The 12,204-nt window shown below is 40.0% G+C and overlaps 1 protein-coding gene across 1 annotated transcript in view; it reads right to left on the minus strand.

Moving 5' to 3' along the window:
• Nucleotides 1–11,991, minus strand: part of LOC109922184 (protein piccolo-like) — a 226,100-nt gene extending 214,109 nt beyond the window's left edge. The window contains exons 1-3 of the mRNA XM_048610189.1: nucleotides 10,002–11,991; nucleotides 7,214–7,350; nucleotides 6,710–6,791 (exon numbers count right to left, since the gene is read on the minus strand). Of these exons, the coding sequence (XP_048466146.1) occupies nucleotides 6,710–6,791; nucleotides 7,214–7,350; nucleotides 10,002–11,991 (2,209 nt within the window). The remainder of the gene's footprint in view (nucleotides 1–6,709; nucleotides 6,792–7,213; nucleotides 7,351–10,001) is intronic.
• Between the last annotated feature and the right edge of the window lie 213 nt (nucleotides 11,992–12,204).

Below are 12,204 nucleotides of genomic sequence, written 5' to 3' on the forward strand. Positions count from 1 at the left end.
GCCAGTGATATTGCCATGAGACGGCCTGCAGATATGCAAGATTAGGGAACCCTTAAAGGTTTTTCATTCAAAGTTGAAAAAGTGTTCACAAATCAAAATTAACATTACTGCTTACCCTGACATAATCAATAGTTCCTCAACTTGATTGAACGGGTGCTATTTGGCTTCTTATACAAAATATAAAATTGAAATGGAGCCTGCATTGATGTTGCACTCTCCACATTTTTTTGTTCATTCATAGGATGAGGGCACAGTTGGCTAGGCCAGCAGTGAATTGTCCAGAGGCCAGTTAACAGTCAACCACATTGCTGTGGGTCTGGAATCACATATAGGCTTGGTTGGAGCAGCAAAGTGACTCAGTGGTTAACACTGCTGCCCCACAGCAAAAGGGACCCGGTTTTGATTCCAGCCTCAGGTGACTGTCTGTATGGAGTTTGCACATTCTCCCCATTGTCTGTGTCAGTTTCCTCCGGATGCTCTGGTTTCCTCCTACAGTCCAAAGATGTGCAGGTTAGGTAGATGGGCCATGCTAAACTACCCCTCGTGTTCAGGGATGTGCAGGTGGATCAGCCATGGGAAATGCAGGGATGGGGTGGGATGCTCTCTGGAAGGTCAGTGTGGACTCAGTGGGTCCCAGACAGGGTTTTCATGACAACTGGCAATGGATTCATGATCGTCAATAGACGATCTAGTTTTTTTTACTGAATTCAAATTCCACCATCTGCCATGGCGGGATTCGAACCAGAGACCCTAAAATATTACCTCAGTCTCTGGATTAACTGTCCAGTGATAATATCTGTGGGTATCACCTCCCTGTAATATGTTTGATAAGAGTGGAAAATGCTAACTAGTTTGAGTTGCTGTTACAGAACCTGCTATTGAACCCAAACAGTCCACTTCATTGGAAGAAAAATACGAATGTGTGAGCAGAAGGCCATTTGACCTCGTAAGCTCGTTCCACCATCCAATAAGATATAAATGCAACTCATGGGCATTCCAATATCCTATCCAGCAGTCTGCCAATGGTTACTGATGACACCTTTTCCAGAATATTCCAGTGCCCTTCTATTCAGAGAATGTCTGGGACATGTATGAAAGAACACAAATGAACAAGTCCATGAGCAAAAGAAATGATTATAATGAAAACCAAGGTAGAGGAAGTCATCAGTGTCTGCAATAAACAGTTGGAAAGTTCATGGAAACTCAGCTTGAGTTGTACTTTCGGAAGAATGATTACCAAGGAGCTCTTGGCATGGCAGAAAGCTTGCCTGCCACAAAATGTATCAAACCCAAGGTGGAGGAAATCAGCAAACGTATTCACTTGTGTCATGGGTCAAGCTCTAGGTGGTATATCATCTAAACTCATTGAGTACAGGAAAGCAGGACCGCTGCAGAACCAGCGCAAACACCTGTCTCTGCTAGAGACTGAGGACCTGCCCCAGGATAGGAGTGATGTCAGCATCTACCCAAATTCCAGTGTAGTTTCCACCATTAACCTGATCTCAGTCTGGCAGCTGTGAGAGAAATGTCATGAACAAAGGCAACCACTTTATATTGCTTTCATCGATCTCATCAAGGCACTCGAATATACGAGCGGAGCTTGTATACTTAAATTGTTTCAAAAACTGGCTGTGTTCTAAAGTTGTTCAAAGTGATCACCTCTCTCCGTGACAACAAATCAGCAATGACAAGACAAAATCAGAGTCCTTTGAGAACTACACTGGGTTAAAACAAGCCAACTATTGTAAAAGTATACAACAGGATATGGATAGATTGGCAACTTGGGCACAGAAATGGCAGATAGAGTTTAATCCAGACAAATTTGAGATGATGCATTTTGGAGGATCAAATTTAGGTGTGAATTATTTAGTAAATGGCAGAACCCTTAGGAACACTAACAATCAGACCAGTCTGGGTGTGTGCAGGTCCAAAGTTCCATGAAAGTGGCAACATAGGTAGCCAAGGTGATTAAGAAGGCATATGGCATGTTTGCCTTCATCACCCAGGGCGTGGAGTACAAGAGTTGGCAAAACATGTTGCAGCTATATAAAACCCTTGTTAGGCCACACAGGGAGTATTGTGTGCAGTTTTAAGAACATAGAACATAGAACAGTACAGCACAGTACAGGCCCTTCGGCCCACGATGTTGTGCCAACCTATCATCCTACTCTAAGATCAATCTACCCTGCATGCCCTACATTTTACTATCCTCCATGTGCCTATCCAAGAGTTGCTTAAATATCTCTAAAGTATTTGACTCCACTACCGTTGCCCGCAGTGCATTCCACGCACCCACTACTCTCTGTGTGAAGAACCCACCTCTGACATGTCCTCTATACCTTCCTCCAATCACCTCAAAATTATGCTCTCTCGTAATAGTTATTTCCACCCTGGGAAAAAGTCTCTGGCTATCCACTCTATCTATGCTTCTCATCATCGTATACACCTCTATCAAGTCACCTCTCATCCTTCTTCGCTCCAAAGAGAAAAGCTCTAGCTTCCTCACCTTTTCCTCATAAGACCTGCCCTCCAGTCCAGGCCACATCCTGGAAAACCTCCTCTGCACCATCTCTAAAGCTTCCACATCTTTCCTATATTGAGGCAACCAGAACAGAACACAATATTCCAAGTGTGGTCTAACCAGGGTTTTATAGAGCTGCAGCATAACCTCATGGCTCTTAAACTCCATTCCCCTGTCAATGAAAGCCAACACACCATATGCCTTCTTAACAACCCTATCAACTTGGGTCACAACTTTGAGGGATCTATGGGCGTAGACCCCAAGATCCGTCTGTTCCTCCACACTGCCGAGAATCCTGCCATTAACCCTTTTAGTCGCCACATTACCAGAAGGATGTGGAAGCTTTGGAGAGAGTACAGAGAAGGTTCACCAGGATGTTGCCTGGTCTCCAGGGCACTGACCATGAGGAAAGGTTAAAAAGACTAGGATTGCTTTCACTGGAAAGATGGCGGCTGAGAGGAGACCTGATAGAGGTCTACAAAATTATGAGAGGGATAGATAGGGTGGATAGTCAGAGGGTTTTTCCCAGGGTTGAAGTTTCAATTACAAGGGGGCACAGGTTCAAGGTCAGAGGGAGAAAGTTTAAGGGGGATGTGCGAGGTAAGTTTTTCATGCAGGGAGTGGTAGCAGCCTGGAATGCGCTGCCAGAAGAGGTGGTGGAAGCAGGAACATTGAAGACATTTAAGAGGCACCTAGATGGGTACATGAATAGGAGGGAATAGAGGGATATGGGTCTAAAAATGGCAGGTTTGTCTTTAGATTAATTAGAACATGATGACTGGCACAGGCTTGGAGGGACAAAGGGCCTGTTCCTGTACTGTACTTTTTCACTTGTTCAGTTTGCTCATTTGTATTCCGGTACTGACTCTCTACACTGGGTTAAACAAGCCTGTGTTCTGACATTGACTCTCTTTGGCATTTTCTTCACTTGCTCAAACAGATAAATAACTTTTCATCTTGCATTCATTGGAACAAAATTATAAGAACACTAAATCTCAAAGGGAACAATTATAGTACTTAACCAGAGGGTGCTGATTGGCTGGAAATCGGAGTCTGATCGGTACAGGTTTTGCCATGGAGATTGCAGTAGGTGATTGTCCTGCAAATATTTGTTGAAAAATGCCCAATGCATGGACATGTTGTTTCATTTGCAAAGGACAGGACCATGGGTGTGAATTTACTACCAGTGCATATATGAGATGCACTGTAAGATCAACTGATAATCCAAAACTGGTTGTAATGTGAGGTAATTCTTAGCACAACTAGGATTGTTTTCTAAATGTTGAATGATGTCAGAATCACAACTAATGTTGTATGCTATGCTCTGAGTTTTTGCAAGCAGAGACTGGTTGAGTATTATCAATTCTCAACCTATTGTGAACAGTTGAAGGGATGTGTTGCTTGATATGAATCTATCAGATACTGAGATGTCTGCCTACATATCTTGCATCACACTTGCATTAAAATGCAAACGAATCATTCTTTTAGCTGATTGCAACAGGCTGAATACTGATTGTAAAAACCGAAAGAACTGCGGTTGCTATAAATCAGAATACTGATTGTATTAATCCAGAACATGCTTCTAAAATGCAAAACATATTGTCCAACATCAGATGTGATTTTGAGATTGAACAACATTTGCTGAACAATTCAAGTTGTGCAAAGAATTTCACTAAAGACCAACTCAAGATGATCAATTGGAATCACAGAGTGGCTTACCAACATGTTTTAGAGAAGTGACATATATACAGCATGAATACATTCACTCATATCAGGGCCCTGTCCTGTGCAAACAGAAAACACATGTCTATTTGCATCATTTATAATTAAAAAAAAGCTTGGGTGACAGATATGCTCTGGCGCATTCCTAATTGCAATAAATTTACCAATGTGCCTGATTTGGATTTAAACATAAACTTGTCAGTTAACTGTTCCTCAGCGCATTCTCAATGGTAATGCCTCTATCAATTAAAGTCAGCCTACTAAACCACCAGTACCCTCTTCTCATGCAGTATACATTGCAGCTCCCTTTAACATTTGGTACTCTTGTGATCCTGTCCTGACGAGTGAAAGGCAAAACGTTTTAACAGCATTTCTTTTTCACAGTAATACTCAAGTTCTATTCAAGCAAATGATGATTTTATATTTGTTTCTGTCATATTCCTTCACACCATCAAGTAAAAGTATCTACATACAAGTCAGAACAACCAAAGCTGTTTTTAATTCATTCATGGGATGAGGGCGTCAGTGACCAGGCAGCATTTATTGCCCATCCCTAATTGCCCAGAGGGCAGTTGAGAGCCAACCACATTGCTGTGGGTCTGGAGTCACATGTAGGCCAGACCAGGTAAGGATGGCAGTTTCCTTCCCTACAGGACATTAGTGAACCAGATGGGTTTTTCCCGACAATCATCAATGAATTCATGGTCATCATTAGATTCTTAATTCCAGATATTTTATTGAATTCAAATTCCACCATCTAACATGGCTGGATTCGAACCAAGTGCTTGTCCCAGCCATCATTCAACTACTTCTTCAGTACAACATAAGTCCGTGGTCCATGGCAATTATCTTCTTTCAGCCTTTGCCCAAGCAAGTCAGCAAACCACCACCTCACAGGATATATTTAACGATTCTTAGCTTGCTTTCTGAGTGCTCACCTACATTAACACATACTTGGAGGATGCCAGCCTCTGTTTTTTTTACATTTCACACTCACTGACTTCAGCACTGACTTTACTGAGGTGCCAGCCTCTGTGTGGCTCACACTGTTTTCTTAGTGCACAGGATCTTTAGTAATCAATTACAGGCTGCCAGCCTCTGTGTGGCTCACATTGTTTTCTTAGTGCTCAGGATCTTTAGTAATCAATTACAGGCTGCCAGCCTCTGCAGCGTGCATTACTCTTCTCTGCAGAGGGAGAGGGAAGCAACTTGTAATAGTGGGAGAACTGAATAATCAATCTGTCAGTTAAAAAGGGAGTGGGCATGTTTCTGTGTGGACCCACTTCTTGACCCTGCCATATTCTCCACTTTCAAGAGTATTAAGATTTTTAAAACAGAGAACGGATCACATTGTTCAACTTATCCTCATGCATGAGCCTATTACTGAAATGCTGTTTATAGAGGACATCAAATTCTCAAATCTCATGTCTCCAATCAATATAACCTACTCAATCAGCAGGTGCAATCGCCATTACAATTCCTGGAATTATATTATTTTTCACCAGAGAACTAACTGCTTATTGCGTTAAAATGTGATACAGTTGCCGAATTTACACTATTGATTCATTGTGTTTTGTATCTACGGTCATTAATTGTTATTGTTATTGCAAGATTTTTTGAAGTTAGAATTAATCTGAATAAAATCTCACAAACCACTTTATTCTCCTAAAATTACCCTGATCATCATTGTATAATAGTCCATAATAAAGTGTCAATATAAAATGAGCGCATGTTATTCATCACAACTCAAGCATAACTTAAACATTCTAAAGATAATAAGTATGACACAGGTGAAAATGACCCTTCTTAAAAAAGTAATTTTGCTTCCCTTCTTTCATTTACTTCTGTCCTTTCAGCTGTTTTCACTGAAGATAATTGGAACATTGTCCATCAGATCCTTTGCATCGCATTTTTCATGAGTTCAAAAGACTATTTTCATGAATGAAATGGGCAAACTTAACTCCATCATCAAATTTCTGGATGCTTTATTGAGTAAACCAATTGAAAACTGTCACCATTTGAGCTGGTGCATTATCGAAACAGTGGGTCTGATGAGCCTTCAAGCACAGGCCCAAACTTTGTTCATTACACTAACCCTTTTTTGTGAATTCACAACATACTTGCAATGTCATCAATAAAACTTGAATCAAAGCTCATAAATAGTATTAACTGACAGAAGCTTAGTGTTTCTTATGTGAATTGGAAGAGCTTTCTGTCAATCAGATAAAACAAAGGAGACTGTGATGTAAAAAAAATCTTGGAATATTTAGAACATTGAAACTTTACACATATGGAAGAACTGGGCTATTGGTTGTGAAGGCTATTGACAAAACAATAATATTGATACATTTTTGATATTGCATATATCTTAACATTTTGATAGGACTCAAATAAAAGCGCAACAAGCAACCAGCATTAAATGACAGTAAAGCAAAGGGGAGGGGGGAGAAAGCAAAGTTATTTCACCTGATACTGTCTGGTCCTTTAGATCCCTTTGAATTCTGATCCGAGAATGTGGGAAGTTGTATTGAACAAGCTTCCCACCAACCTAGAAAATTAGAACCAAATTTTATAATTTAATGTAGTCTTCTTGAAATAATACATTGATCAATTTTGATTCACACACAAGTAAACAACATTTGAAGAAACAACGTTGTGCATTGAAATCGTGCACAGATGTCAATTTATTTACTTTCAATGAACAGAAGAAAATAATGTTAATATTTTGGCATTTCCTCTAATGATCCCTTTGGTAATTTCTCGCCTAAAATATTAGATTTCAATGTTCTCCAAATATAGTGCTCTTTGATCAATTAGTACACATTATTCAAGCCTGCAGAAAGATAGATCAATGACGATATTGTATATTCAATGAAAACTGCAAAATTACCAAAGAATTCTTTTCATTCCAACTTAATCAGGAATAAGAAGGATCAATGCAGAAATTGAAATTCATAAATGATTTCTTACTTCTGTGGATTGTTGTTGAGATTGTCTGGAGTGGGTTAATTTCTCTGGAAGTTTGCGATTTATGGCAGGTGCATCGTCAAGGCGAGACTCACGTGGCTTGTCAAACCAATCTGTTTCTTCACGACGCAGATGATATGCTTTGAAAATCAAGGAAATGTCAGTTCTCCAAATCAGACAACGGGAGTTCAGGATGGCAGCTCACTGCCAGGTGAGGACATTATATGTGCTATTTAGTAATTGCAGCATGCAAGTCTATGCATTTTCCAATATGTTCATGCAAAATTACAACCAGACTATGACCATCATTAGAAAAAGCAATTGAAAAGTAGGAAGGCAATTTGTAAACATATCACAGATTTATTAACTGGAGACTAAAGGTGTGCAAACCATCTGATGTTTAAGTCATTAGATAGTTTTCTGAGCTTTAATAGAGTCTTTTTTTTCAGGAATATTGTGAATGCCCTATTATTATCACTTGTCAATTGTTTAAGTGAAAAGTTATTTTTCAGGAATGGATTAGGTAGTTAGCTGTAAAATATAAAGTTAAAACCAAATATCAAGAAACTTCAGCATCCAGGGTTACAGCCAGATTAGTTGATTGAAAATATTTTAGTCTATTAATTTTCAAAGTAGTGATGAGAAAATGAAAACTAATCAAGACAACACAAATTCTGCCATAGATTCTGGGAAACAGGCATTGCTTAGTTTGAAATCCAAGAGTCAAAAACCTGGACAAATTAGGATAATGTAAGGATATAATAGTAGGAACGGGAAAAGAGTTGGTCAGCTCAATGCTTTTAATGATTTACATGATAGACATAGCCTGACCAATCAAGGGTTAGATCATTCACATGAGTGCGTGAGAAATCCATCCCAAACTTTTAGAAGGAAATTTTATTGAGGGCAGATCTCAAAAACCAGCTGTATGTCACAAAACTGGAAAACACAGCACCACAATTTGGCTTGGGATTTGCATTTATCTAATCTGAAGATGTGAAATTCTCAGTTTGAACATGAAGTATGTATCATATCTTCATGGCCGAGATGAATAGCAGAAACTAGAAACCTAGTAACAATAATACACATAGACTGGCATTTTGTTTCCTTTAGTATTTTCAAGATACAAATCTTCCCAAGAACCAATGACCATGCCTTGTAAAGTCACTCAGTGCTCCTTCATTAGTTAGCAAACTCAATTTAACAAAGCTCAAAGTCCAACCAAATCATTCAACTCACAATTCATTTCAATGAACTTAGTTTGGTTGGGTTCAGTTAATTGTTTCAGTGCTGTGCACACCCCTGTTTGATATAAAGCGAGAGAAGGGGGGAAAAAAGAAAGAGAAAAAGCAATATCAGAATAGTTCGGTTTCTCAGAAAATCTTGCTTTTATTTTTATGTGATGAAGGGCACCAAAAGCTGCAACTGCAGCGACCCTTTGTTAAATTAATCATCATCTTTAAACTAAATTCTTCAACCACACTGTGTACTTAATTATTCATTTGGCCAAGAAAAACACATACCGTCATAATAAATTCAGAATGTATAAAGCACCAAGAGCAGCCTTTATTTGATACGCATTAATAAAACTAATGAGAAATCTATACAGCGTCTTTGGGGAAAAAAGCCTCAAAATTGAAAAACAAACTTTGTGTCCCTTCACTCTAAAACATCATTTAGTACTTTACAGAATATTTGGAGTGGAGTTTTTAAGCAAATGAAAATATGGATAGTATTGTCAGGATATACACCAACCGAGGTGATGTATCAGACTGGGAAGTATTTGTGCTTCTGAATCAGAGACTCTGAGTCCCTCTCCAAGACTTGATGGCCAAGGAAAGAGTGTTCATAACTTAGCCAATAGATTGAAGATTGACCTTCAAACTCTTACAACATGTGGGTAAGAGTAGGAGAGGTTTCTGGTCAGCCAGGTGATGTAAAGAACATTGGAGCCTCAACCATCACTATCCGTAGTGTCAGGCTACAACACACAGGGGAAAGCGCATGTTGCATGGGAACCTGGGCTCTCTGAGTGCATCTTAACGTACCACCCACTCATTGCCTGATGCCATTCACCATTCTAATGTTGTATGTTGCTACCATGTTAAAGGTATGGCACAGGGTGCATAACCTATCCAAGAAGTCATGCATTCGTGCATTCTATTTGTTCTTGTTGTTAGCTACTGCACACGGGCATTTCCAGAGCATAGCTAACTACTACATACAAAAAATAAATGAATGAAAAATAAACTGGCAGAATCTCAGATCTAATTAAAACACAATTCAAAATGATCAAAACATAACTCTTCTAATGTTTTATTCTTCATGATTTGTTTATTCACACTGCTGACTTCTTCAGAGCTGCATAAAGTTTGGGCTAATAATTGGGAATGGGAATGGATCTAACAGCAACAGAATGTAGTCTGTTTCACACACAAAAAGGAAATTCTGAAGGAAATTGAAAGACATGTCTCTCACAAAATCTTTCTAGAAAAGTGGTTTCATAAATTAAATAACATTGTACACATTCAACTGAAATAAATGTTTGCAGTTCATTAATACATAATTTTCTTAACTGAAAATGGTTAACAGAGAATCTTCAATATGACTTGAAACTTCTAATGTTTGTAACATGCTTGCATGACGAAACATTTCTCTGCTGAGGTACACACAAATTAAAATAAAGTACAGGCAGGGACAAGAGAGTCTGTAAGGAACGAACAAAAATTATAAACATGCAGAGAACGGAAATTTTTTTGATGATGACATAATATCTTGAGTCCCATTTTACCTTCACTGTCTGACATGGCATGTTGGAAGTCATCCATAATAAACGCTATGTCACGGTCATATCCACGTGTCCGTGATTCCTCCCTCATGTGCTGTTGTACTTCAGGTAGAGAGTGGCTCGAGCCAAACTGTTCCCTTGTATCAGCAGATATTGGTGGCAATGGGCCAGCTGCTGCTCGAGCCATTCCCATTGGCTGTCCAACAGGACTTAAGGGGCTTTCTTCCTCCGAATTCTGGGCGACTATGGTAATTCTTCCTCTGCTGTGGCTAATCGGTAAACTGGACGGCTTTGTTCGTACCGAAGGAGTACTCTGTCCATAGGCAATATCTAATGGATCATTTTCCTGACCTTTTATGCGCAATGATGTACTGGAAGGGTCTCTTTTAATTGTTAGATCAAGTCCATAAACGGACGAGGGCCTGGATCTAGTTCCACTGGTGTATGCTTTGTCAATTTCATCATCGAATGTAGATCTGACAGTTGGGCCAAGAAACTTCTGCTGGTCACGAATATTTTTTCTTAGGCTAAATGTTACATCATCTTGAATAAGCCTTGCTCTAGAGGGAGCCCCGGTTACTGCTGATGTAGTTCCCATGTAGTTGGTAAAGTCAGGCTCCACATCTCTGGCTTCTTGAATTGGTGAGAACTTGGAGAATTTGGGGTCCAGCAACTGTTTTTTATGTTTGCTTTGCTTTTGGTAAATGATGGATGGTGGCAATTGCTTTGCAGCTTGCTTTTCAAGAGTCAGCCTGCTTATACTATACTTCTCAGACTTTGGAAAGTGCCTGTAGCTGCTATCTGCCTGGTAGTATTGGGGAAGGCTAGAAAGATGTTCTAAGCCTTCAGCTCCTCTGCGAAACTCTTGTTTAATTTGTTGCTTCAATAGCTTTAATTCATAAGGATCCTCCATGGCATCTTCATCTGTTTTTCCATAGGACTGTAAGCGTGTTGAGCTCTGCAAAGGCCCAATAAAATCTTTCATGTCTGCAGTTCTGCGTGCTTCACTTGTGCCAAGTAGCCGCTCATTCTTGTGCACTTGTTTTTGTATATCGTGAAGGTTAAATCCAGTCACAAGTGAACTAGATCCTTTAGTGAGTTCACCAATGTCATCAATCAGAACATAGTTCCGAGGTGCACGATGCTCGAGATCTGCATAATAGGATTCTGCAGAAAGGCTTGAGATTGGGCTACCTGTCACAGTTCCCCTCTCATCCAACCCTATTCTCAGGTCTAAATTACTGTACTTACTGCCCAAATGAGGAACTGCATAAGTGCTATCTGCAGAGGTGGAAGCCATCAGAAGAGACTGATTATGGATCACCTCATAGTTTGTGGTTATTTTTGGTTCAAGGTCAACAAGTGTAGTCTGCCTTGGTTTCTGTTGAATCAGCACCATTTGGGATGGATGTGGATAGGCTGTTGACTGGGCCTGAGAAGGAGGGGGCTGTTGTTGATAAGTGATTGTGGGGACAGTCTGATAGGTAGCTGGGGTTTGATAGGGAGAAACTTGCTGATGGTATAATGCCTGTTCTTGGTAAGGAGATTGCTGTTGGTATTGAGTTTGGGTTTGGGTCAGTGGAGGAGTAGGGTACTGGTACTGTGTGTAATGGCTTGGAGTAGTTGCATACTGAGGCTGTGACTGGGTCTGAGGTAAGAGAAACTGATCATAATCAGGCTGTGGTGCAGTTCTAGGTCTCTCCAACCCACGTTGTGCATCTATTCTGGTCTCCCTTATGTTGCTTACTTCACTGTCTGACATATAATCTCTTTCCTCAGCTACGCCCTGCAAATAGGCTCGCTCCCGTTTCTCTCTCTCCTTCAGCAAAGCTTCTTTTCTTCGATTGATGCCCATTTCTAAATATCGTAATTTGGCATCAATTTCTTTTTCTTCTTCATCTAGTTCTGCCTGTTTTTTCCTGAGTTTGGAAGATTCCCTTTCTACAAGTTCCAACTCTCTATCGATGTCCTGGAGAATTTTCGCTCTGGCCATCGTGTTGGTCCTGCAAACTCTTCTGTGGGAAACAGAGTTGACAGTGGGGAAGTTTGCTTGGCTCCCAGCAAGACCAGCCTCTTCAGGAGGAGGATTAGGAAGGGTTCTCTTCACTTTTTTCTGAGTACCTACTGGTGTGGTGTTTTGAGAACCTTTTGCCTGAAACAGATATAAAGATCTCTAATTAACATTGCTTGCAGTGGTAAGGAAATT

The sequence above is a fragment of the Rhincodon typus genome, chromosome 22 (genome assembly GCF_021869965.1).
Source record: "Rhincodon typus isolate 14 chromosome 22, sRhiTyp1.1, whole genome shotgun sequence".
Lineage (NCBI taxonomy): Eukaryota > Metazoa > Chordata > Chondrichthyes > Orectolobiformes > Rhincodontidae > Rhincodon > Rhincodon typus.